The 26533-nt window shown below is 49.1% G+C and overlaps 1 protein-coding gene and 1 non-coding gene across 2 annotated transcripts; one reads left to right on the forward strand and one right to left on the reverse strand.

Moving 5' to 3' along the window:
• Positions 1 to 1561: 1561 nt before the first annotated feature.
• LOC132574682 (lymphocyte antigen 6E-like) lies at positions 1562 to 22682 on the forward strand. The gene is made up of 3 exons (XM_060242916.1): positions 1562 to 1665; positions 17054 to 17173; positions 21522 to 22682. The coding sequence occupies exons 1-3, from the start codon at positions 1614 to 1616 to the stop codon at positions 21728 to 21730; spliced, it is 381 nt and encodes a 126-aa protein (XP_060098899.1). The 5' UTR covers positions 1562 to 1613; the 3' UTR covers positions 21731 to 22682.
• Positions 14043 to 14117, reverse strand: TRNAS-GGA (transfer RNA serine (anticodon GGA)). Its single transcript has one exon. It is a non-coding gene; the product is annotated as a tRNA-Ser (tRNA).
• Positions 22683 to 26533: the final 3851 nt, after the last annotated feature.

A 26533-nucleotide genomic window follows, 5' to 3' on the forward strand; every position in this document is an offset into this window, starting at 1 on the left:
GCTGCCTCTGTGCTGAACCTGGAAGCTGCAGCTGATGCAGAACGCGGCTGCTAGACTGTCGTTGGGGCTCCCAAAGTGGGAGCACATACAACCGGGGCTGCGCGAACGGCACTGGCTGCTAGTTATATACCGGATTCGTTACAAAGTGCTGGTTATTACCTTTAAAGCCCTACATGGCCGAGGACCTGCCTACCTTAGGGACCGTCTCTCCCCATATGAACCCCAGAGAGCACTGAGGTCAGCAGGGAAGAACCTGCTGACTATCCCCGGGCTGAAAGAGGTAAAACTACAGAGTACCCATGCCCGGGCCTTCTCTGTTGTGACTCCACACCTATGGAACCAGCTTCCGGAAGACATGCGGGCCCTGCGGGATTTCGAACAGTTCCGCAGGTCCTGCAAGACCATCCTTTTTCGGATGGCCTTCACCGACTAAAGAGAGAGACTGCTAAGTAAGCTTACCATCTACTGTAATAGCGCCAGAATATTTATTTTATCCATTTTTAGAATTTTAATTAAATTGTTAAATTAGTCTTTGTTTTAAATATCATTGTATAATTTAATGCATTGATTTATGTTGTTCGCCGCCCTGGGCCTGCTCCGGTGACGGGGAGGGCGGGATATAAATAAAATGATGATATGATGATGATGGAGAAAATGAAAAGCCATGTTGGGGGGGGCACCCAGTTCGGCGCCCCCAGAAGGCATACGCCCTAGGCAATCACCTCGTTTGCCTAGTGGCGGACTGGCCCTGTGCACTTTCCCTCAGTTTTACCAAGGAAAAGTGACAGAGCGGCTGCGTGAAAAGCAGAAGGTCCCAGGGTTCAATCCTAATCTTAAATAGGAACACGCACGGCCCAGCCAAACATGGCCCAGCCCGGCCCGACAAGGTCTCATTTATGTCAGATCCGGCCTTCTTAACAAATGAGTTTGACACCCCTAATGTAGACAATACCAGCCTCGAGGGACCAGGGGATGAATGCATGAAGCCACATGAAGCCGCCTTCTACCGAAACAGACCCTGGGTCTCTTTGGTTCCCTAGCAGCCCTTGCGAAGAAGGAACCTTTTCACTGTGGGGCCATCTGCATTCAAGTCATGGGCGAAGGCCCCTCTCAGCACCGTTCCCACTTTAGTGTTCTCGCCCAGCCGCCCGAAAGAATCCAGCCCCTTCCCGTATGGATGCTTCGTTTAGCTTCTTTCCCAGACGACCCTCTCTGGCAGTGAATGAAAACTCAACTCAGGCCGAAAGAGAGAAGCGATGAGGGGGAGGAAAGCGTCACTCTTTGTGCCCTTTGTTCAGCCGAAGGAGACCGGGCCGCTGTTTGGCTTGGAGCTCAGCTGAATTCTGCAAGCTTGGAAGAAAGGCCCTCTTGGAACAAACACAGCCGCAGTGGAAGCCAGTTCTTTGGAATCCTGGCATCAGCAGCACCTTCCTTGTGGTTGGATTTGGATTGCAGGGCGTGGTGGACGAGCCTTCCCCCTCACCCAGCCCACGCCTCCCGGGCCCCACCTCTGCTGCTTACTCAGCCCTTAAAGGCCAGCAGGGAGGCAGCTGACGGATTCTTCCGAAGGAGAAGCCTTGCCTGTTTGGATTGCTCAAGGATCACCTCTCAGCATGAAGGCAACACTCGCCGCTGTGGTCACTGTCCTCTTGTGTGTGGAGAGAGGTAAGGCTGAGGCTCAGGGCGGCAGTCGAGAACTCAGAGCAGGGGCGGCCAGTTTGGTGTAGCAGTTAAATGCTTGGACTCTTATCTGGGAGAACCGGGTTTGATTCCCCACTCCTCCACTTGCAGCTGCTGGAATGGCCTTGGGTCAGCCATAGCTCTCCTATCTGGAAGAACCGGGTTTGATTCCTTACTCCTCCACTTGGAGCTGCTGGAATGGCCTTGGGTCAGCCAGAGCTCTCTTATCTGGGAGAACTAGGTTTGATTCTCCACTCCTCCACTTGCAGCTGCTGGAATTGCCTTGGGTCAGCCGTAGCTCTCCTATCTGGAAGAACCGGGTTTGATTCCTTACTCCTCCACTTGGAGCTGCTGGAATGGCCTTGGGTCAGCCAGAGCTCTCTTATCTGGGAGAACTAGGTTTGATTCCCCACTCCTCCACTTACAGCTGCTGGAATTGCCTTGGGTCAACCATAGCTCTCTTATCTGGAAGAACCGGGTTTGATTCCTTACTCCTCCACTTGGAGCTGCTGGAATGGCCTTGGGTCAGCCAGAGCTCTCTTATCTGGGAGAACCAGGTTTGATTCTCCATTCCTCCACTTGCAGCTGCTGGAATGGCCTTGGGTCAGCCATAGCTCTCTTATCTGGGAGAACCGGGTTTGATTCCACACTCCTCCACTTGCACCTGCTGGAATGAGTTTGGGTCAGCCAGAGCTCTCTTATCTGGGAGAACCGGGTTTGATTCCCCACTCCTCCACTCGCAGCTGCTGGAATGGCCTTGGGTCAGCCATAGCTCTCTCAGAGTTGTACTTGAAAGGGCAGCTGCTGTAAGAGCTCTCTCAGCCCCACCCACCTCTCTGGGTGTCTGTCGTGGGGGGGAGAAGATAAGGGAGATTGTAAGCCGCTCTGAGACTCTGATTCAGAGAGAAGGGCGGGGAATAAATCTGCAGTCTTCTTCTTCTGCTTAACATAAGAGTCATGTAGAATAAACATCAGACGTTTGAGAGCCGCAAGACATGAACATCAGATGTTTGAGGGAAGGAGGGAAGGAAGGAAGATAGATAGATGGGGGAAGAGGTGGAAAGAAGGCAACTTTAACAGCATTCTCCAAGCTGCCAGCAGGCTTGGAGACGTGATTTCAAGAGAGAAATGCCTTCTCCAAGCCAGCTGACGGGGCGATGGGGGCTTTGGGAGCCACACAATATGTGTGAACGAGTCTCATGTGGCTCCCGAACTGCAGTTTGGCCACCCCTGACTTAGAAAGACCTGGGTTCAAATGCTGACCCACCCGTGAAGCTCACCGGGAGACGCTTGGCCAGTCCCTCTCCTTCTCTGCTCAACGCTGGGCTCAGTTTTGCTTTCGCCATTGCGTTTTCTCTTTGTGAAAGATGTATATTTTAAATGGCGTATAATGCATCGTGAACTGCCTTGCACATTGCCTTGGGGCTGAAAGGAGGCGTGAAGATCTGAAAATATGGGAGCAAGGGCTGGCTGATGTCCTGAAATCTTTGGAGAAAGGATAGACTGAAAACAGAAAGATGGGAGGAAAGGAAAGATCCCCTGTGCAAGCACCAGTCGTTTCCGACTCTGGGGTGACGTTGCTTTCACGTTTTCACGGCAGACTTTTGACGGGGTGGTTTGCCATCACCTTCCCCAGTCCTCTACGCTTTCCCCCCAGCAAGCTGGGGACTCATTTGACCGAACTCAGAAGGATGGAAGGCTGAGTCAACCTCAAGCCGGCGACCTGAAAATCCAGCTTCCTCTGGGGATCGAACTTAGGTCGTGAGCAGAGCTTAGAACTGTAGTGCTGCAGCTTTAACACTCTATGTCACGGGGCTTTATGATGGGAGAGAAAGGGGTAAAACAGAGGTAACTTTGAGATAATCCATCCTAGCTGGGAGTATGAGCCATTAACAAAGAAACCCCCCAAAATCCGTGGTCCAGATGCACCATAAAAGCCAATGAGATTTCCAGGGTGAGAGCTTTTGAGAGTCCAAACTCACTTTGTCAGATACCCTGGAGAAACTGACTCCAGAAAGCTTATTCCCTGGAAAATCTTCTTGGTCTTTAAGGTGCTACTGGACTCAAAACTTGCGTTTGGTGTGGTGGTTCAGTGTGCGGACTCTTATCTGGGAGAATCGGGTTTGATTCCCCACTCCTCCACTTGCAGCTGCTGGAATGGCCTTGGATCAGCCGTAGTTCTCTTATCTGGGAGAACCGGGTTTGATTCCCCACTCCTCCACTTGCAGCTGCTGGAATGGCCTTGGGTCAGCCAGAGCTCTTTTATCTGGGAGAACCAGGTTTGATTCCTCACTCCTCCACTTGCAGCTGCTGGAATGGCGTTGGGTCAGCCAGAGCTCTCTTATCTGGGAGAACCGGATTTGATTCCCCACTCCTCCACTTGCAGCTGCTGGAATGGCCTTGGGTCAGCCAGAGCTCTCTTATCTGGGAGAACCGGGTTTGATTCCCCACTTCTCCACTTGCAGCTGCTGGAATGGCCTTGGGTCAGCCAGAGCTCTCTTATCTGGGAGAACCAGGTTTGATTTCCCCACTCCTCCACTTGCACCTGCTGGAATGGCCTTGGGTCAGCCAGACCTCTCTTATCTGGGAGAACCGGGTTTGATTTCCCCACTCCTCCACTTGCACCTGCTGGAATGGCCTTGGGTCAGCCAGACCTCTCTTATCTGGGAGAACCGGGTTTGATTCCCCACTCCTCCACTTGCACCTGCTGGAATGGCCTTGGGTCAGCTAGACCTCTCTTATCTGGGAGAACCGGGTTTGATTTCCCCACTCCTCCACTTGCACCTGCTGGAATGGACTTGGGTCAGCCATAGCTCTCTTATCTGGGAGAACCGGGTTTGATTTCCCCACTCCTTTACTTGCAGCTACTGGAATGGCCTTGGGTCAGCCATAACTCTATAGAATTGTCCTTGAAAGGGCAGCTTCTGGGAGAGCTCTCTCAGCTCCCCCTTCCTCAGAGGGTGTCTGTTGTGGGGGAGGAAGATAAAGGAGATTGTGAGCTACTCTGAGATTCAGAGTGGTGTGCAGGATACAAATCCAATATCATCATCAACTTCTTCTCCTTCTCCTCCTCCTCCTCTTTCTTCATCTCCTTCTCCTCCTTCTCTTTCTCTTTTTCCGTCTCCTTCTTCTCCTCCTCTTCCATTGGAGACCAATATTGGCTCCTATTGAAACTATCGACAGGAAACTATCCTGCCCCCAAAGAGCTTGCAATCATTTCTCCAATAAGCATAGGCATTTAGGGCCACGCAACATATTACACCAGAGATCTGGAAATGAATTTTCCAAAGCCTTTCTATCCCACGAAGAATCCATAAAGGGAGGCATTTCACACGGGGGTGGGTGGAGTCGTTAACTTTTCCTGGCTCCGAACCAGTTCCCACCAGGCTTCAGTGTCCCCTGATAGGACACAAATCTTCTACCTCTACTTGGGTCCATTTGCAACCCCATGGAGCGGAGACCGGAGGGTCCAACTGGGAAAACAGCACAGGTCAGGAAACTTATGGGGAGACTGAATCAAAAGTATCAAGGGAACCACCAAGGGATGTTCACAGTTGGGTGGAACGATCTGTGTGGTGCTGGCGGGAAGTGCCTCCTTCAGCTGGTGGCTTTTCTAGCAGCACACGTGTTGTTCTGCACGCTTCTGCCCGTCGCGATACTGATCCATAGAGCAGCATCAGAAATCAGGTCCTGCTGAATCTGCAAAGGGGAGGGCCTCTCGCAAGCGAATAGACTTCGCAGACTTACCTTCTTGGAAGAAACTGGACCTGCAACCAGGAAAGGTAGGGTTGCCAAATCCAATTCAAGAAATATCTGGGGACTTTGGGGGTGGAGCCAGGAGACTTTGGGGGGTGGAGCCAGGAGACTTTGGGGGTGGAGCCAGGAGACACTGGGGTGGAGCCAAGATCAAGGCTGTGACAAGCATAACTGAACTCCAAAGGGGGTTCTGGCCCTCACATTTAAAGGGACGGCACACCTTTTCAATTCCTTCCTTCCATAGAAAATAATGGATAGGGGCACCTTCTTTTGGGGCTCATAGAATTGAACCCCCTGGTCCAATCTTTTTGAAACTTGGGGGGTATTTTGGGGAGAGGCACTAGATGCTATACTGAAAATTTGGTGCCTCTACCCCCCCAAAACAGCCCCCCATAGCCCCAGATACCCGCGGATCAATTCTCCATGATTTTCTATGGGAATAAATCTCCATAGGGAATAACAGAGTTCCCAGCAGACATTTCCCTCCCCTCCCCCCGCTTTCTGACGACCCTGAAGCGGGGGGAGGGCCTCCAAACCGGAGGATCCCCTGCCCCCACCTGGGGATTGGCAACCCTAAGGAAAGGTCATCTGATTCTTGCAAAAAGCCAGGCTCCCTCTGCTGGAATATCCGAAACAGTGTGCATGAGAGAGTTTTTCCAGGGACTGCTTCTGCGGTCTGGATGCAGTTTGTGAGAAAACACATAGCTGGCCGTCAGGTCTGACGAGTTTTCCGAAGTCTGCCCATAATCATAGAGCGGGCAGGGTGATGGTTTCTGCCTGCGGGAGTGAATGAGGGTGCCGTTTGCTGCGTTGTACAGACTCTACAAAAAGGGGGGAAGGGAAGCGCTCGAGGAAATCTGATTTAGAGACACTGGAATATTAGGGGGAGGAAGAAGGCAGGGCGTAGACCAAGGGTGGCCAAATTCGTTGAAGGTAAGTGCCACGTAGAAGACACACCGGACGTTTGAGAGCCACAAGACACGAACGTCAGATGTTTGAGAGCCACATGGAAGAAAGGAAGGAAGGGAAAATAAATGAAGGAGGGAGGGAATGGTAGAAAGAAAGCAACTTTAACCTGGAATGAATTCTCCAAGCCATCAGCTGGCTTGGCTCGGAGAAGCGATTTAAAGAGAGAAATGCCTTCTCCAAGCTGGCCACGCTACATATTACACCAGAGATCTGGAAATGAATCTTCCAAAGCCTTTCTATCCCAAGAAGAATCCATAAAGGGAGGCATTTCACATGGGGGTGGGCGGAGTCGTTAAGTTTTCCTGGGTCCGAACCAGTTCCCACCAGGATTCAGTCTCCCCTGATAGGACACAAGTCTTCTACCTCTACTTGGGTCCATTTGCAACCCCATGGAGCAGAGACCGGAGGGTCCAACTGGGAAAACAGCACAGGTCAGGAAACTTATGGGGAGGTGAAACTTATGGTGTGGGGCTTGGAGAGCACGCAATATGTATGAAAGAGTCACACGTAGCTCCCGAGCTTCAGTCTGGCTTGCACAGGGGACCTTTCCTTTCCTCCCATCATTCCGTTTTCAGTCCATCCTTTCTCCAAAGATTTTTTAAAAATCTTTAATTGTGTCCTTTATGAAGTTTATATCTCGGCTACCTAATCTTAAAGAGGCACACCCGCGGCCCAGCCCGACATGGCTTGGCCCGACGAGGTCTCATATATGTCCGATCCGGCCCCCATAACAAATGAGTTAGAATGTAACCTTTCTTATGCATGCGTGTTTCTTCAGACAATGGAATGGGGTATCGTGAGCAAAGCTACAAATAGCTGGTGGGCAGTGGAGACCTTGCGTTCTTAACCTCAGCCCACCAGCTATATTTAATTTAACTTAATTTTTAGATTTATATCCCGCCCTATCCCGCAAGAAGGCTCAGGGTGGTTTGCAGCAATAAAACAAGTTAAAATAATATCATAAAAAACCCCACAGACATTCCAGAACTTGGAGCAGCGCAGTAAACGATATTACAGGCAATAAGAGGCAAACAGCATGCGGCTGATGGCTACCGACATAACAGAACGCCGTAACGGTGAAATGCTGGGGGAACGCTATGTAGTTCTGCTCACTGTACCCCATTCCGTTGTCTGATGAAGTGTGCCTGAATAGGAAAGCTGACATTCTGAATAAAGCTTTGTTAGTCTTAAAAGTGCTACTGGACTCCTACTTTGTTCTATCAAACTGGAGAGCCAGTTTGGTGTAGTGGTTAAGTGTGCAGACTCTTATCTGGGAGAACCGGGTTTCATTCCCCACTCCTCCACTTACAGCTGCTGGAGTGGCCTTGGGTCAGCCAGAGCTCTCTTATCTGGGAGAACCGGGTTTGATTCCCCACTCCTCCATTCGCACCTGCTGGAATGGCCTTGGGTCAGCCATAGCTCTGGCAGAGGTTGTCCTTGAAAGGGCAGCTGCTGGGAGAGCCCTCTCAGCCCCACCCACCTCACAGGGTGTCTGTTGTGGGGGAGGAAGGGAAAGGAGATTGTGAGCTGCTCTGAGACTCTTTGGAGTGGAGGGCGGGATATAAATCCAATATCTTCATCTACCTCACAGGGTGCCTGTTGTGGGGGGAGGGGGAAGGTAAAGGAGATTGTGAGCCGCTCTGAGACTCTTTGGAGTGGAGGGCGGGATATAAATCCAAAATCTTCATCTACCTCACAGGGTGCCTGCTGTGGGGGGGGGAGGAAGGTAAAGGAGATTGTGAGCCGCTCTGAGACTCTTCGGAGTGGAGGGCGGGATATAAATCCAATATCTTCTTCTTCTTCTTATCACTCATCCAGGCTGTCATTTCTTACACACACCCAGAAGCATTTCCCAGTTTGTTTGTTTGTTTTTTAAAAAAAAAGTTCAAAAGGAACGACTATATACTATATTGGGTGGGGATTGTTAAAAACAGGTTGTTAAAAGCATTTTGAATGCTATATATCAGGGGTGGCCAACGGTAGCTCTCCGGATGTTCTTTGCCTACAACTCCCATCAGTCTGAGCCATTGGCCATGCTGGCTGGGGCTGATGGGAGTTGTAGGCAAAAAACATCTGGAGAGCTACCATTGGCCACCCCTGCTATATATGTATCTAAATATATGCATATATATGTATCTATATAATAGCATCTACAGTTTAACTTTTGGCAGGCCTTTTTTTGTAGCAGGAACTCCTTTGCATATTAGGTCACACACCCCTAGGGTTACCAATCCCCAGGTGGGGGCAGGAGATCCCCTGGTTTGGAGGCCCTCCTCCCACTTCAAGGTCATCAGAAAGTGGTGGAAGGGGAGGGGAATGTCTGCCGGGTGCTCCATTATTCCCTATGGAGACCACTTCCCATAGGGTACAATGGAGAATAGATCCATGAATATCTGGGGCTCTGGGTGGTCTGTTTTGGGTGACAGAGGCACCAGAATTCCAGCATAGCATCTAGTGCCTCTCCTCAAAACACCCTCCAAGTTTCAAAAAGATTGGACCAGGGGGTCCAATTCTATGAGCCCCCAAATAAGGTGCCCCTACCCTTCATTATTCCCAAAGAATACGTCTGGACTGTTTTGTGCTGGTTATGTACTGTAATAAAGTGACAACAACAACAACAATGATATTATTCCAAATGGAGGGAAGGCATTTAAAAGGCGTCCTGCAAATGTGATGGCCAGAACTTTCTTCAGAGTTCAATCCTGCTTGTCATACCCTTACTCCTGGCTCCACCCCCAGCATCTCCTGGCTCCACCCCCAAAGTCTTCTGGCTCCACCCTCAATGTCTCCTGGCTCCACCCCCAAAATCCCCAGATAGTTCTTGAATTGGATCTAGCAATTGGGTCTGGTTTGGTTAGAAACTGCCCTTGGAGACTTTAAGAATCAGTTAAAAATTCACCCCCCCCCCCCGATGTAGCCAATCCTTCAAGAGCTTATAGCAGGAATGGCCAACGGTAGCTCTCCAGATGTTTTTTGCCTACAACTCCCATCAGCCCCAGCCAGCATGGCCAATGGCTGGGGCTGATGCAAGTTGTAGGCAAAAAACATCTGGAGAGCTACCATTGGCTACCCCTGGCTTATAGGGCTCTTCTTATAGGGCCTACTCTAAGCTCTTGGAGGATTGGCTACATCGGGGTGTGTGGCCTAATATGCAAAGGATTTCTTGCTAAAAAACAAAACAAAAAAGCCCTGACTTGGTATTAAAGTAATCAGAAAGATGATATGCCTCCATATTGCTTTACCCATTGCCCAGGAAAGGCTTTTGAAAACCTCCCCTGAAGTAATGAACATGTGACTGACTGCATTCTTAAAAGCTTAGAAGTGCTGTGTAAACAGATCAAGGCCTGTTAAAGGTTAATTCCTCACTGTACCAGACAGCCTTGAGGGACAGGCTGTCCCAAGAGATTAGCATCAGCTGAGCAGAGAAAGACTTCTGAACTGGATGCTAAGGAGAGAGGCAATCTGAGTGCAGCCCTTGCTGAGAAGAGCTGAGTGCTGACAATTTCAGATTTCAGCCCTAACTGAGAGCAGTTTAACACAGACGGGAGAAACTGGGGGAAAGTTGGCAAGGACAAGTAGGTAGTTAGATGAAGACCCCCAAATTCAGGCCAAGGAAAGGGAGAAGAGAATTTCCCTACCCTGTCAAATAGAGAATTAGTTCTGAAGAGCGCAGAGATCTTTGGTCTGGTTTGGTTAGAAACTGCCTTTGGAGACTTTAAAAGTCAGTTAAAAATTCAAGATTTATATTTATATATATATATATTTGGCCACTGTGTGTCACAGAGTGTTGGACTGGATGGGCCATTGGCCTGATCCGACATGGCTTCTCTTATGTTCTTACGTGACTCAGAGTGTTGGACTGGCGGGGCCATTGGCCTGATCCAACATGGCTTCTCTTATGTTCTTACGTGACTCAGAGTGTTGGACTGGCGGGGCCATTGGCCTGATCCGACATGGCTTCTCTTAGGTTCTTATGTGTAACACTGAGTGTTGGACTGGATGGGCCATTGGCCTGATCCAACATGGCTTCTCTTATGTTCTTATGTGACCCAGAGTGTTGGATTGGATGGGCCATTGGCCTGATCCAACATGGCTTCTCTTATGTTCTTATGTGACCCAGAGTGTTGGGCAGGATAGGCCATTGGCCTGATCCAACATGGCTTTTCTTATGTTCTTATAAGATGAGTACTGGTTTTGCATGTTTGGATACTGGAAAGGCTGTACCAGCCTTCTGGAAGCCAAAAGAGTTAGACAAAGAAAGTGTACTGGAGTGTTCGGGGAAAACACTGGAATAAAAGCTTCTCAACATGAAGATTTAAGTCTCGGAGAACAGCTTATGAAACTCTCATTAGTTTGAACATAAGAACTTAAGTCTGTGTGTGTACTGGTTTTACTTCAGAAATTTCAACTCCTCATTTCACCTGACTCCCTCCCTTTACGTTAAATAAAATACTTTGTTATTTTTGAATTTCAAAACGCCTTGAGCGCCATTTAAATTGTTTAGGTTAAAGTGGGTGCCTGAACCTTCCCTCAGGTTTCTGGGCTGAGCCAACAGCCAAAATACCATACTGTGACAGAGAGGGACAACCAGAGTTCTTCAGCAAAGAAGAAAACACATTACGAGTGCAGCTCAGTCAGTAAAGGGAAAGAAAAGGAGAGGGAAAAACTTGCCTCTGAGGGAGGGAAGTGGACGAGGTCATCATACAGGTGTGAAATACAGAGGTGTAGTAAGTGTGGAGAAATTAGCGTTGGTAATGAGGCAGGAAACCTTGGTCTCAATTCAGTCCAGGAGAATCCACTGGCTTGAGCTTCATTATCAGTTGCAGTTTAGCAGTCTTTCTAATCTCCCTTGGGAATCCCTTCATAAGAGAACTAATACTCTTAGGTCCAAAACTGAATATCCTGAAAGATTAAAATGTCCCCCCACTGTTTTTTTTTTTTAATGTTGTGGTTTCTGTGTCAGACTTACGTCCATTTGTCTTTTGTTATAGGGACTGGCCTGATTGTTTAATCCTTTGTTGAAGGGACTGGTCTGTTTGTCTAATGGAGAGGGTGGAAGGGCAAAAATCACGTGACGGTATACATCACATTAGAGGATGAGCAGAAGTATGAACCTGAGATAGTATGGCTGGTTTGGCTAGAACCAAGGCTTTTTTTCCTGGGGGGGACATGGTAGAAACAAATTTCTCAAAAAATGTTTAAAAGTCCATAGAATCATAGAGTTGGAAGGGACCTCCAGGGTCATCTAGTCCAACCCCCCGCACAATGCAGGAAACTCACAAACACCTCCCCCTAAATTCACACGATCTTCATTGCTGTCAGATGGCCATCAGGCCTCTGTTCAAAAACCTCCAAGGAAGGAGAGCCCACCACCTCCCGAGGAAGCCTGTTCCACTGAGGAACTGTTCTAATGGTCAGGAAGTTCTTCCAAATGTTGAGCAGGAAACTCTTTTGATTTAATTTCAACTCATTGGTTCTGGTCCTACCTTCTATGGCCACAGAAAACAATTCCACACCATCCTCTATAGGACAGCCCTTCAAGTACTTGAAGATGGTGATCATATCACCTCTCAGCTGCCTCCTCTCCAGGCTAAACATGCCCAGCTCCTTCAACCTTTCCTCACAGGACTTGGTCTCCAGACCCCTCACCATCTTCGTCGCCCTCCTCTGGAGCCGTTCCAGCTTGTCTATATCCTTCTTAAAATATGGTGCCCAAAACTGAATACAATACTCCAGGTGAGATCTTACCAGAGCAGAGTAAAGCGATACCATCACTTCATGTGATCTGGACACTATATATCTGTTGATACAGCCCAAAACTGCATTTGCCTTTTTTTAGCCACTGCATCACACTGTTGACTCATGTTCAGCATATGATCCACTAAGACCCCTAGATCCTTTTCACACAGACTACTGCTAAGACAAGTCTCCCCTGTCCTATAAGCATGCATTGGATTTTTTTCTGCCTAAATGCAGAACTTTACATTCATGAGGGGCACCTGTATATCTCTCCTTAATCTCTCTCTCCGGCACTTCTTTTTCCAGAAAAAAAGCCCTGCCTAGATCAATTCAATTGCATAGTGAAGGTGCCCAACCTCTGTTGTGTTTCTGGGCTTCAAAACCTAGGTCTGGCAGTTTACCAGCCCTAAATTTCTCTGCACCCTGCTGTGGGTTTGCTGAGTCTCCAGGAAAGGAGGCTCCCACAGTGAATAATGAATAATGCGATTTTATTCATGTCGAATTGTTCAAGAATAGTGAAGGATGTGGTTGAGGAGACAATGCAGAGTCTGAGAAGAGGAAGCTGTCTCCTGGATTGTCTTGGCCAAATGGGTGTGGGTTTGTGAGCCGGCACAAGCCCAGTTAATCGTTGCAATTACGCACTCCCTCCTTCCACCTCTCATGTGGCAATTGCAGACAGAAGTCTTCCGCAAACTCCAAATAGTTGTGATGTCCCAAGCGTGCTTTGAACAAACGGAGGTGGGTCACCGGGAAAGAAAGAAAACCTCAGTTTATTAAGGCAGACATTGTCGGCTTCTTCCTTAGGTCTCGGTGCACCACAGGAGATGACAGGGGAGTTGTCCTTGAAAGGGCAGCTGCTGTGAGAGCCCTCTCAGCCCCACCCACCTCACAGGGGGTCTGTTGTGGAGGAGGAAGATAAAGGAGATTGTAAGCCGCTTTGTGTCTCTGATTCAGAGAGAAGGATGGGGTATAAATCTGCAGTGTTCTTCTTTCTCTCCCTCTCCTTCCAGAGAGCCAGTTTGTTGCAGTGGTTAAGTGTGCAGACTCTTATCTAGGAGAACTGGGTTTGATTCCCCACTCCTCTACTTGCACCTTCTGGAATGGCCTTGGGTCAGCCATAGCTCTTGCAGGAGTTGTCCTTGAAAGGGCAGCTTCTGTCAGAGCTCTCTCAGCTCCACCCACTTCATAGGGTGTCTGTTGTGGCGGGAGAAGATATAGGAGATTGTAAACCGCTTTGAGTCTGATTCAGCGATAAGGCTGGGGTATAAATCTGCAATTCTTCTTCTTCTTTTTTTTGGGGGGGGGGAGGTAAAGAAGATTGTAAGCAGTGTTCCCTCTACGCTGAGATAGCGCGAGCTAGCTCACAGATTTTTAGCCTCCAGCTGACACATTTTTGCCTTAGCTCAGAAAGGATGACCCCAGAGCACAAGAATATATACAGTAGCTCACAACTTTAATACCAGTAGCTCACAAAGTAGAATTTTTGCAACTTAGAGGGAACGTTGATTGTAAGTCGCTCTGAGACTCTGAGATTTGGAGCGTAGGGCAGGGAATAAGTCCAATGTCGTTATCGTCATAATAATCATCGTCATCTTTGTCATTGTCGTCATCATCATCATCAGCACCTTCTTCTTCTTCTTCTTCTTCTTCTTCTTCTTCTTCTTCTTCTTCCATTTCAGTGTAGTGGCTTAGTGTGCAGACTCTTGTCTGGGAGAACCGGGTTTGATTTCCCACTCCTCCTTTTGCAGCTGCTGGAATGAACATATGAACGTATGAAGCTGCCTTACACTGAATCAGACCTTTGGCCCATCAAAGTCAGTATTGTCTTCTCAGACTGGCAGCGGCTCTCCAGGGTCTCAAGCTGAGGTTTTTCACACCTACTTGCCTGGACCCTTTTTTGGAGATGCCAGGGATTGAACCTGGGACCTTCTGCTTTCCAAGCAGATGCTCTACCACTGAGCCACCATCCCTCCCCTTAGGAATGGCCTTGGATTAGCCATAACTATGCAGGAGTTGTCCTTGAAAGGGCAGCTGCTGTGAGAGCCCTCTCAGCCCCACCCCTGTGGGTTCCTGGCCAAAATGAGTCCTGGATTTGAACCCTGGTATGCAGTGAAAATAGATCAAGACGGGTGGCTGCGTTTGTCTGCAGCAGTAGAGAAGAGCAAGAGTTAGGGTTGCCAAGTCCAATTCAAGAAATATCTGGGGACTTTGGGGGTGGAGCCAGGAGCAAGGTTGTGACGAGCATAATTGAACTCCAAAGGGAGTTCTGGCCGTCACATTCAAAGGGACCGCACACCTTTTAAATGCCTTCCCTCCATTGGAAATAATAAAAGATAGTTTAGCGCCGTTTTGAAATCTTACTGGAGGCTTTCTGTCCCATTTGTCCGTTGGGAAATCTATGTGCAGTCTTTGGACGCACTGAAAAAGAACCTTGCGGGTTTTGCAACTTATTGATGCATCAGAAACGCACCGATATTTTTCTCTGAGCTTTTGCCTTTGGTTGAGAGATGCGGTTGGAGCACCCTGTGCTAGAAGAGAATTTGAAGCGAGAATAATCAAGTCAACCTCCTGTTCATTGGGACTCCGTTGATGGAACTGTGAAACTTTTGGGGGAATTGTAAGAGCCCCGTGACGCAGAGTGGTAAAGCTGCAGTACTGCAGTCGGAGTCCTCTGCTCACGACCTGAGTTCGATCCCAGCGGAAGCTGGGTTCAGCTAGCTGGCTCCAGGTCGGCTCAGCCTTCCATCCTTCCGAGGTCGGTCAAATGAGTATCCAGCTTGCTGGGGGGGTGGGGAAGTGTAGATGACTGGGGAAGGCAATGACAAACCACCCCGTAAAAAGTCTGCCGTGAAAACGTTGTGAAAGCAACGTCACCCCAGAGTCGAAAACGACCGGTGCTTGCACAGAGGACTGCCTTTTTAAATTGCTATTTAGTCTTCTATTGAATATATTTGTATGATTTTGTTCCAATACATTCTTAGTCATTCGGTCACTATAACTTTGGTGGTGCTGCCTTTATCCTACAAGTGACCTCTCTCCCTTTACCCACCTGGGGATTGGCAGCCATAGCAAGAGTCCAGTAGCCCCTAAAGACTAACACCATTTGTGACGGTGTATGAACTTTCATGAGTTCTGAAGACAGGAGCAGTGACTCACAAAAGCTTTTCTCCTGCCGCAGATGTTGTTAGCCTTAAGGTGCTCCTGGATTCTTGCGCTTTCCTTCAGGCTTACAATAGCATTTGAATTTGGCTGTCAAAAGTCTGTGGTTTGTTGCTGGGCGCTCAACCAAGATTCTAAACTAGGGGGCTCAAACATACAGTTCAGGGGCCCTGAGCAACTGGCTGTCATCTGCTTCTTTCTCCTTCCCTCGAACTTCCTTCCGCATCACAGCTTGCTTTGCCAGGCTTGCTCAATCGAACAGGAGCTACAGAGCAAAGCCTGTTTTCTCCAGTGGTTGAGGCTCCTCCCTTGGGGAGGAAGGGGGGAGGAATAGTTTGCTTTGCAAGGCTCTCTCAATTGCACAGTAGAGCTACTGAGCCAAGACTCTTTTCCTTCTATTGGCTGAGGCTCCTCCCCCTCCCCTTGTCCCCATGGGAAGGAAGGAAAGAGCCAGCGCTTCCTTTGCCCAGTTCCCTGGATCCCATGGGAGAAATACAAGCCTCTCTTCCTTCTATTGGCTGAGGCTCCCCTCCAGTCTCCTGGGAAGGAAGGAAAGAGCCAGAGCTTCCTTTGCCCAGTTCTCTGGATCCCATGGGAGAAATATAAGCCTCTCTTTCTTCTATTGGCTGAGGCTCCCCCCCAGTCCCCTGGGAAGGAAGGAAAGAGCCAGAGCTTCCTTTGCCCAGTTCCCTGGATCCCATGGGAGAAATACAAGCCTCTCTTCCTTCTATTGGCTGAGGCTCCCCCCAAGTCCCCTGGAGAAGGAAGGAAAGAGCCAGAGCTTCCTTTGCCCAGTTCCCTGGATCCCATGGGAGAAATACAAGCCTCTCTTCCTTCTATTGGCTGAGGCTCCCCCCCAGTCCCCTGGGGAAGGAAGGAAAGAGCCAGAGCTTCCTTTGCCCAGTTCCCTGGATCCCATGGGAGAAATACAAGCCTCTCTTCCTTCTATTGGCTGAGGCTCCCCCCCCCCCGGTCCCCTGGGGAAGGAAGGAAAGAGCCAGAGCTTCCTTTGCCCAGTTCCCTGGATCCCATGGGAGAAATACAAAGAAAGCATCTTTAAGACCAACGAGTGCTAACGTTTTAAATTTTTTTGAAAAATATATTTGTGTTTCTCTGTGTTCTTTATAAAATTTGTATCTCTGCTCCCTAATCTTATATTGGTACACACATGGCCCGGCCTGGCTCGGCCCAACCCAACATGGCCCAGCAAGGTCTCATTTATGTCAGATCTGGCCCTCATAACAAATGAGTTCGACACCCCTATGGTTTGCAGCTGGCTTGTTAGTGGTGGTTAATTCTAATTCAAATTCTGAGATCCCAGTTTAGGGTTCTCAGGTCTGGGTTGGAAAAGACCTGGAGGCTTTGGGGGGTGGAGCCAGGAGGGGGTGGGGTTTGGGGAGGGGTCTGGAGATCTCCTGCTTTTACAACAGATCTCCAGCTGGCAGAGATCAGCTCCCCTGGAGAATATGACTACTTTGAAGGGCCCTCCCAGCTAAAGAGCCCCAAGCGTTTTAACCTTTCTTGATAGGGAAAGCGTTCCAAACCTTTAATCATTCTAGTTGCCCTCTTCTGGACTTTTTCCAATGCTAGAATATCCTTTTTGAGGCGAATGTTTGAATCTGTGGTGTCGGCATTGGCCTTTCTCCAGGGGGAGCACAAGCTGGGACCACAGACCTAAGGAATGCATCTGTCATGTGCGCTAGGAGAAGTCTCACCATCCCCCTGTGTGTTTTTGTGCTTGTGCCCTTAGTGTCGTCGCTCATGTGCTTCCATTGTGACGACCAGGAAGACAACTGGAATTGCCTAAGCATAAAGACGTGCGAGGAGACAGACAAGTACTGCGTCACAAAATACTTAGGGGGCGGCATCGGTAGGTATTCGGACAGCACAGCCTTTCTTAAACCTCCAGAGGCCGGGACTTGTTTGACATCCCACGCCAAGCCTATCCAACTTGTGAGGTGCCCAAACCGGCCATAAACAGCCTCCTGTCAGGGACTGCGAAATTCTCTTGCTTCTGTGGCCGCCTTGGAACTAAACAGAACAGCTGATCAGCATTGGTACAATCCTTCTGAAACCTGGAAGGTATTTTGAGGAGAGGCACTGGATGCTTTGCTGCAAATTTGGTGCTTCTACCTAAAAACCAGCCCCCTCGCTAGGGTTGCCAATCCCCAGGTGGGGACGGGGGATCCCCTGGTTTGGAGACCCTCCCCCCCGCTTCAGGGTCGTCTGGGGCTCTGGGGGGGCTGTTTTTTGGGGTAGAGGCACCCAATTTTCAGAATAGCATCTAGTGCCTCTCCCCAAAACACCCCCCAAGTTTTAAAAAGATTGGACCAGGGGGTCCAATTCTATGAGCCTCAAAAGAAGGTGCCCCTATCCTTCATGATTTCCTATGGAAGGAAGGCATTGAAAAGGTGTGCCGTCCCTTTAAATGTGATGGCCAGAACTCCCTTTGGAGTTCAGTTATGCTTGTCACAGCCTTGATCCTGGGTCCACCCCTAATGTCTCCTGGCTCCACCCCCAAAGTCTCCAGATATTTCTTGAATTGGACTTGGCAACCCTCCCCCTCCCCCAAGAGCCCCAGATAACTGTGACTCAATTCTCCATTATTCCCTATCGGAATCGGTCTCCCTAGGGAATAATGGGTGCCCAGCAGACATTTCCCACTCCCCTTCTGCTTTCTGATGAACCTGAAGCGAGGTGAGTGGGTGGGCTCCAAACGGAGGGATCCCCTGCCCCCACCTGGGGATCGTTGAACTAAGAGAGAAGTCACTATGGAGATAATCAAAAACGCAACCACAAGGTTATAGTGACAATTAACTAACAAAGGTATTATTAACCATAAACACAAAGAAACGTAAGTCCCTAATGAAGTCCTTGGAGTAATATGAAAAAAGTCCAACATGAGAACGTCTTCTTCACGTCGTGATGTCTTCAGTGAGATTTCCATCCATGAAATATGAATTTCCAAACGTTGGTCGAAATTCCCCGGGCAGGCCGTCGACTTCCGCTCCGCCTGTTTCCAACTCTTTCGCAACAGGGGATGTCCCTCAACCTGTTTCTAAAAACGTGAAAAGAGATTTCATGCTACCTGATAAATAATTCATGATTAACAATTGATACAAAAAAATAAATCCCAATACTCACAATAACAAATATCATATCCTTGCATGGCACTAACAGGGACCGTTGCGTTGAAAAAAGAGTTGGAAACAGGCAAGGCGGAAGTCGACGGCTTGTCCAGGGGGTCTTCAAGCAACGTTTGGAAATTCATATTTCGTGGATGGAAATCTCTCTGAAGAAATCACGACGTGAAGAAGACGTTCTCATGTTGGACTTTTTTCATATGTATCTACTCTAAGGACTTCGTTAGGGACTTACATTTCTTTGTGTTTATGGTTAATAATACCTTCGTTCGTTAATTGTCACTAGAACCTTGTGGTTGTGTTTTTGATTATTACCCACCTGGGGATTGGCGACCCAAATCTGGCAAACCAGGGGAGAACCTACTTCCAGACCCCACTCACCTCCAAAATCTATTGGGTGGTTTAGGGTTTGGGCCTCCCTCTGAGGCTGACCTAGGGACCTTCAAGAGCCAATGTGGTGCGATGGTTAAGAGCGTCGAACTAGTACTTGAGAGATTCCGATTCGAATCCCCCCTTGTGCCATGAAGCTTGCTGGGTGAACCTGGGCCAGTCACATACTCTCTCCGCCTGACCTAGGGTTGTTGGGAGAAACCTGTGCAGGAGCATGCAGGGTTGCCAACTTTTTAAACTGGCCCAGCTCCTCTGTCTTGGAGAGCAGCTTGCATTGCAGAGTTCCTTGGTGGAAAAGCTTCGCCGGGTGTTTTCTGCACCTCAGGCTGGGGCTCCAGACGCAAGACAGCCAGGGTGGCGTAGAAGTTAAGAGTGTTTGACAAGGATCTGGGAGACCCGGGTTCGAATCCTCACCCACACCAGGCTGGATGACCTTGGGCCAGTCACATGCTCTCAAGCCTAACCTGCCTCACAGGGCTGTCGTTCTGAGGATACCAGGGCTTTTTTTTGTAGCAGGAGCTCCTTTGCATATGAGGCCACACACCCCTGATTGCAGCCAATCCTCCAAGAGCTTGCAGGGATCTTAGTACAGAGCCTACTGTAAGCACCACTACTGTTTCCTCAGTGGAACAGGCTTCCTCCTCGGGAGGTGGTGGGCTCTCCTTCCTTGGAGGTTTTTAAACAGAGGCTAGATGGCCATCTGACAGCAAGGAAGATCCTGTGAATTTAGGGGGAGGTGTTTGTGAGTTTCCTGCATTGTGCAGGGGGTTGGACTAGATGACCCTGGAGGTCCCTTCCAACTCTAGGATTCTATAAATGAGTTCAATAAACATGAGCTGGGCAATTATTTTTTTTAAAAAGTCTGACCACTGAAAAACCTTGCATTCCATTGCTGAACTTGGCTTAGTGGTGCCAGCTACAAACACAGAGAGCTCCAAGAGGGGACTGGATAAACATTTTTACCGTTTTCGCACACAGCTTACCTCGGAGTCACAATCCTGTTCCCTCCGCAGCGTCCGGTTGGATTTCCCACCATCTGCGCCGGAGTTACAGGAAGTGCCGCAGCTTCTGCGTAGCAAACGTAAACTGGGTTTTAGCGGTTTACGTTTGCTATGCCAAAGCCGCGGCACTTCCTGTAACTCCGGCGCAGATGGTGGGAAATCCAACCGGACGCTGCGGAGGGAACAGGATTGTGACTGCGAGGTTAGCTGTGTGCAAAAACGGTAATGGAGTTCCTGATGGAGCAGAGGTCCATCAGTGGCTCTTAGCCACAAGGTAGAGATGGAACACTCTGAGGCAGTGATGTCCTATTTCTTGGTGCTTGGGGAAGCCACAGTGGGAGGGCTTCTGGGGGAGGGGGAGGGACGGTGGCTCAGTGGTGGAGCATCTGCTTGGTAAGCAGAAGGTCCCAGGTTCAATCCCCGGCATCTCCGCCTAAAAAGGGTCCAGGCAAGTAGGCGTGAAAAACCTCCTCTGGAGACCCTGGAGAGCCACTGCCAGTCTGAGTAGACAAGACTGACTTTGATGGACCCAAGAGGGTCTGATTCAGTAGAAGGCAGCTTCATAGGTTCATGGCCCCAGAGCGCACTAATTTAGGGAGGGACAGTGGCTCAGTTGTAGAGCATCTGCTTGGCATGCAGAAGGTCCCAGGTTCAATCCCTGACATCTCCAACTCAAAAGGGTCCAGGCAAGTAGGCGTGAAAAACCTCCGCTGGAGAGTCATGAATGGGGCTGTGGCTCAGTGGTAGAGCATCTGCTTGAGAAGCAGAAGGTCCCAGGCTCAATCCCCGGCATCTCCAACTAAAAAGGGTCCAGACAAATAGGCATGAAAATCCTCTGCTGGAGACCCTGGAGAGCCGCTGCCAGTCTGAGTAGACAAGACTGACTTTGATGGACTGAGGGGGGTCTGATTCAGTAGAAGGCAGCTTCATATGTCCATATGACCTCCTGATGGCCACTGTGTGACACAGAGTGTTGGACCAGATGGCCCATTTGGCCGATCCAACATGGCTTCTCTGATGTTCTCATGTGCTTAACCAACTGGGCAAAGTCCGCGGCTGCTAGACTGTTGTTGGGGCTCCCAAAGTGGGAGCACATACAACCGGGGCTGCACAAACTGCACTGGCTGCCAGTTATATACCGGATTCATTACAACGTGCTGGTTATCACCTTTAAAGCCCTATATGGCCGAGGACCTGCCTACCTTAGGGACCGTCTCTCCCCATATGAACCCCAGAGAGCACTGAGGTCAGCGGGGAAGAACCTGCTGACTATCCCCGGGCCGAAAGAGGTAAAACTACAGAGTACCCATGCCCAGGCCTTCTCTGTTGTGACTCCACACCTATGGAACCAGCTTCCGGAAGACATGCGGGCCCTGCGGGATTTCGAACAGTTCCGCAGGGCCTGCAAGACCATCCTTTTTCGGATGGCCTTCGCCGACCAAAGAGAGAGACTGCTAAGTAAGCTTACCATCTACTGTAATAGCGCCAGCATATTAATTTTATCCGTTTTAGAATTTTAATTACATTGTTAAATTAGTCTTTGTTTTTAAATATCATTGTATAATTTAATGCATTGATTTACGTTGTTCGCCGCCCTGGGCCCGCTCCGGCGGGGAGGGCGGGATATAAATAAAATGATGATGATGATGCCTTCTTTGTCACTGCCCTCTGCTTTCCTGCGCAGGCGAGAACCGCAAGCAGTCCATCAGCAAGGGCTGCTCCGCGACCTGCCCCCAAGGAGGCCTGGACCTGGGCGTGATGGCTTTCTCCATGAAGTGCTGCGAAAGCTCTCTCTGCAACACCAGCGGGGCCGTCAGCGTGAAGAGCAGCTTTGCCATGCTGGCCGTCGGCACCCTGGCCAGCCTCTTGTACGTCTTCGGCGCCAAACTGTGAGGAGGACTCGAGGGGCTGACGCGGCGCCTCCTGCAGAGAGGAGCCCCGATCCCTTCCCCGTGCAAAGCTGGAAGTTACGAACTTACTCCTGACCACGCCTCTGAGCCTTTGTACCTCTCAGGGTGCCGAAAATGTGCCAGCACCGTTGGGCAACCCGACCGGGGAACGCCCCCTCCACACAACACCCCCTTCCCCAATTCACCTGGGCATAAGCTGCTCAGTCTCTTGCCAGAAATGGCATGCCGCTGTGCTCGCTTTTAAGTTGAACCCCTTGTAGGTAACCCCCCTCCCGGCTTGCTTACCATCTGAATAAGCGCTCCTTGCTTAGGTTGCCAGCTCTGGGTTGGCAAATTCCTGAAGATTTGGGCGGGGGGGGGGCGGGGTGCAAGAAAAGCTGCAGGTGGGTGCTAGATCAGGGCCAGCACCTGAGAAAGGTACAAAGGGGCAACCGAAAATCCAGGAGAAACTGGCTAGCTGGAAGTATATTTCCACCTTCTGTGGTGCTCTGCTGCCCACTGGAGGCTGTGCTCATATATGCAGTCCTTGAGTGTAAAAATATATATATATAACAGAAAGGGGAAGTTATTATTATTTTTTGCTAACCGAAATATTCCTGATCCCTCATTTGCACCAATTTGGGACATGCAAGCCTGTTTCTTCTTCTTCTTCTTTTTTTTTTTTTTTTGCAAAAGGCCAAGTACAGAAATCCACCTCCATGAATAAGGCTTTGGCCTTATCGTAGTTACCTGGGAAAAAGCCATACTGAATATGGTGGAACTTCCGATTGGTAATGGGAGTTTCGGAATGTAATATACATGACCCCAAAGGAATGCTATTGTTTGAACTGTTCTTTGGAACCGGGTGTTTTCTTTCCTCCCTTACTGTAGCGTGTACATTTTTTTCCACTGAATTCTTTCCGAACCGTAATAAATAAATAAGAAAGACAAGACAATCCTATTCTGGTGTGACTTCTTTGCTTTCCCAGCGACGTCAACTGGAGTTCTCCTTTGCCTTTAACAGAGAGGTGCTCTAATCTAACCTCAGCAGCTTGAAGCTTTGGGCAGGGTGGAGCTAAACCAAATCACTTCCGGATTGCCGCAGACGCCGCTCTTGGGAAAAAGCCGCCAATAGCAAAAAAGCCGGCGGCTCAAATGATTATAAACAAGTACCAAAATGTATAGAATTTGCAGAAATAAATGCCGAGTCGTGTACCAAAATCCGAATAACAATTCTTGAGGAAATTACAAGTGATGCGGGATTTCTTTTTGTACCTTTTGTACCCTCAGTAACCCAAACCCAACACAACTTGCAGTCATTAGAAGACTAATACATACGCACTAATAAGTTTCAAGACCATACTGATAAGCTTTATTAAACTCCAAGTTTCTCCTCTGGACAGAAGGCTTAAATATATTTCATTTATTTGTTTGGTTAATTTATATTCTGCCCTTTCCCAAATGGGCTCAGGGTGGATTACATACAGATAAAACCGAGCAAATACAAGAAAACCAATAAAATACAGTTAAAACAGCAACACAACACAGTATAGTATGACAAAGGCGGAAAGGCTCACGGTACAGGTTGGAGTATAGTCAATGGCCCAGATACAATAGTTCAGATCACCGTTGGGGGAGGACAGCCGATGGTCAGTGCCCCCTCTAAGCTGAGTGAGCGTGAGCGAGCTCACAGATTTTCAGCTTCCAACTCACACGTTTTTGTCTTCGCTCAGGAAAAATGGCCCCCGAGCGCAATAATTGACGCAGTTGCTCACAACTTTAACGCCAGTAGCTCACAGCTTTAATACCGGCAGCTCACAAAGCAGAATTTTTGCTCACAAGACACTGCAGCTTAGAGGGAACGTTGCCGATGGTGTAGGCAATAGAGCAAAGGGCATCCGCCTGCCTCAACCAAACGCCCGGCGGAACAGCTCCGTCTTACAGGCCCTCCGGAAAGGTCACAAATCCGGTAGGCCCCGTATCTCCATAGGGAGCCGATTCCACCAGGATGGGGCCAGGGCCAAAAAGGCAAGACTGGACCAGGGGGCCAAAAAGGCAAGACTGAGCCACTTGTGGGAAGGGCGGGATACAAATCCCGAATAAATAAATAAAAAATAAAAAAAAGACGGGGACACACTTCCAATGAACTTTACATTTATCCCTGTTAAAAGTGATTTTATTGGTTTGAGCCCAGTTTTCCAGCCTGTCAGGGTCATCCTGTATCCTGTTTCTGTCTTCGACTGTGTTTGCAACCCCTCCCAATTTAGTATCATCGGCAAATTTAATAAGCATTCCCTCTATTCCTTCATCCAAATCCTTGATAAAGATGTTGAACAAAACAGGTCCCAGGACAGATCCTTGAGGCACTCCACTTGTCACTCCTCTCCAAGATGATGAGGAACCATTCACAAGCACTCTTGGGGTGCGATCTGTCAACCAGTTACGGATCCACCTAACGGTAACAGGATCCAAACCACATTTTATTATCAAAGATTTCAGGTTTTCATGGCTGGCATCATCATTAGGGTTTGTAGAATCTTTCGGGCTCAAGTGCCGTGTTCTACTGGAGAAAGTTTTTCTTCCAGATGTTTCGTTCTCAGCTGCGGAGTATCAACACCCACCTCACCGAACACAAGAGACACTGTCGCCTGTTTCAGCCAGAAAAATCAGCTGTCGCTGAACATGCACTTCAAGAAGGAGACCACGTCATCCACTTTGAAAGAACTGAAGTCCTTTCTACAGTCTCACATTATCACACTCGCCTGAACAGAGAAGCTATTGAGATTTACAAACACCAGCACAACTTTAACAGAAAGGAAGAAGGCATTTCCATCCACCATTCTTGGTATCCAGCTCTGCAAAACACCCTATAGACTACAAATTGCAGAAGGTCACAGAATAACCAGCACATTCCAGAGAACAATCAGCACAATCAACAACCATCTTCCTTATCTTCACACCCTGTCATGCCTGCCCCTGACCCAGCACCTGCTAGCTCAGAGCAGGCTCCTTTAACAGCCCTGGATGTAAGTCCTGAGGAGGCAAGCCGGCAGGGCAGCAGGAGCCACCTGGAACTGATCAGGCCATGCCGGGCCCCAGCTCATCCCCTCCTGAATCTCCACCACCTGTTAGCCGGCTCCGTGAAAGGAGACGGCAGGAGATTAGAAACAGAAGGAGTGAAGCACGCATGCGGGGGAGAAGAGATCTAAGCCCGGCATACTAATGGGTTAACAAGCCAGCACAGTATATCTGCAATCCTGGCCCTTTGGCAAACTGTGCTGGCAACGAACGATCCTCCTGGGACGTGACCACGCTCTGCACCCTCTTGACTCCTGTGAGAACCCGCATATTTCTGACCCGGCTTGAACCTTGGACCTCGGAACTCTGGACTGTGACTCTGCTCTGTGGACTTGCTTTGGTAATTTGACTTCATTCGGCTTTGCTCTCTCTGGTTACCCGACCCTCGGCATTCCTGTGTTTACGCTCTCTGTCTCATCCCTTGGCTCGGACTGATTTATGGTTTTGACTAATTGGACTGTTTAAGATAACGCCTGTACTGCTCCCTGAAAACCTCAGCCGGCTGCAAGAGTTCTGGCTGACTGCCGGGACGCCAGCAGCCGTCTCCTACCCGAGGCTCGAGTCGTGACACACCCCCTTCCAACCCTCCCAGCAATCAACACAGAACAATGGTCACATTCCACAGCCAGTTTCCTTATCACCACCCTTCCAGGAAGCCCCACCAAACAATGGGTACATTCACAAACCAATTGCCCTCTCACCACACCCCCTCCAGCCTAGAAATAGCAGCTCTCCAGCAGCCCTGGCCTCACTCAATGCACAGCAGCCAAGAAGGTCAGAACGCCTGCTCCGGCTGCAACGCCACTGAGGATGTTCTCCGCAGCTGAGAACGAAACGTCTGGAAGAAAAACTTTCTCCAGTAGAACACGGCACTTGAGCCCGAAAGATTCTACAAACCCTAATCACATTTTATTAACTTGTCAACAAGGATAGTATGTGGAACCTTATCAAAAGCCTTACTGAAATCAAGATAAACGGTGTCTAGAGCATTCCCCCGACCCAGCAAGGTAGTCACTTTCTCAAAAAAAGAGATCAGGTTAGTCTGACATGACTAACAGCCCCCCCCCAGAGCTCCAGATACCCGCAGATCAATTCTCCATTATTCTCTATGGGAATCCCAAAGAAAGGAAAGGAAATCCCAAAGAAAGCACCATCCCAAAGAAAAAGAAATGCAAGACAGGAAAGTGGCTGTCTGATGACGCTTTACAAATAGCTGTGGAAACAAGGAAAGTGAAAGGCAAAGGTGAAATGGGTCAGTCACAAGTTCTCTAAGAGCTGTTCTCTCTTTCGGGGGGGGGGGATGGAAAAACCCAGGTCCCCCCCCCCCCATTTAATTTTTGGAAAATTTACATCTCTTCTTCTGGCCTTCCAAGCTAGTTGTGTGTGGGGGGATTGCCTCCAGGTGGCACTGTTCTGCATTTTGGCTAGATCCAAGAGGGCAGCCATGTTGGTCTGAAGCAATAGAGCAAAGCAGTAGACGAGTGCACCTTTAAGACCAACTAAGTGTTATTCAGAATGGAAGCTTTCGTACGCTCTTAAGCAGACTTCATCAGACAAAATGGGAATGGCAAGCAGCAGTGAGCTGGTACGTAGAATCATGGGAATGTTTTTAGCAGGTTAAAAGAATCACAAATTGGGCTCTGTGTTTGTTTGTTAGTATTGTTAACTGAGCTGTAACAACACTGGAGGGTGATAAAAAGCAGACATGTCGTAGGTGTGAAGTGCCATA

The sequence above is a fragment of the Heteronotia binoei genome, chromosome 7 (assembly GCF_032191835.1).
Source record: "Heteronotia binoei isolate CCM8104 ecotype False Entrance Well chromosome 7, APGP_CSIRO_Hbin_v1, whole genome shotgun sequence".
Lineage (NCBI taxonomy): Eukaryota > Metazoa > Chordata > Lepidosauria > Squamata > Gekkonidae > Heteronotia > Heteronotia binoei.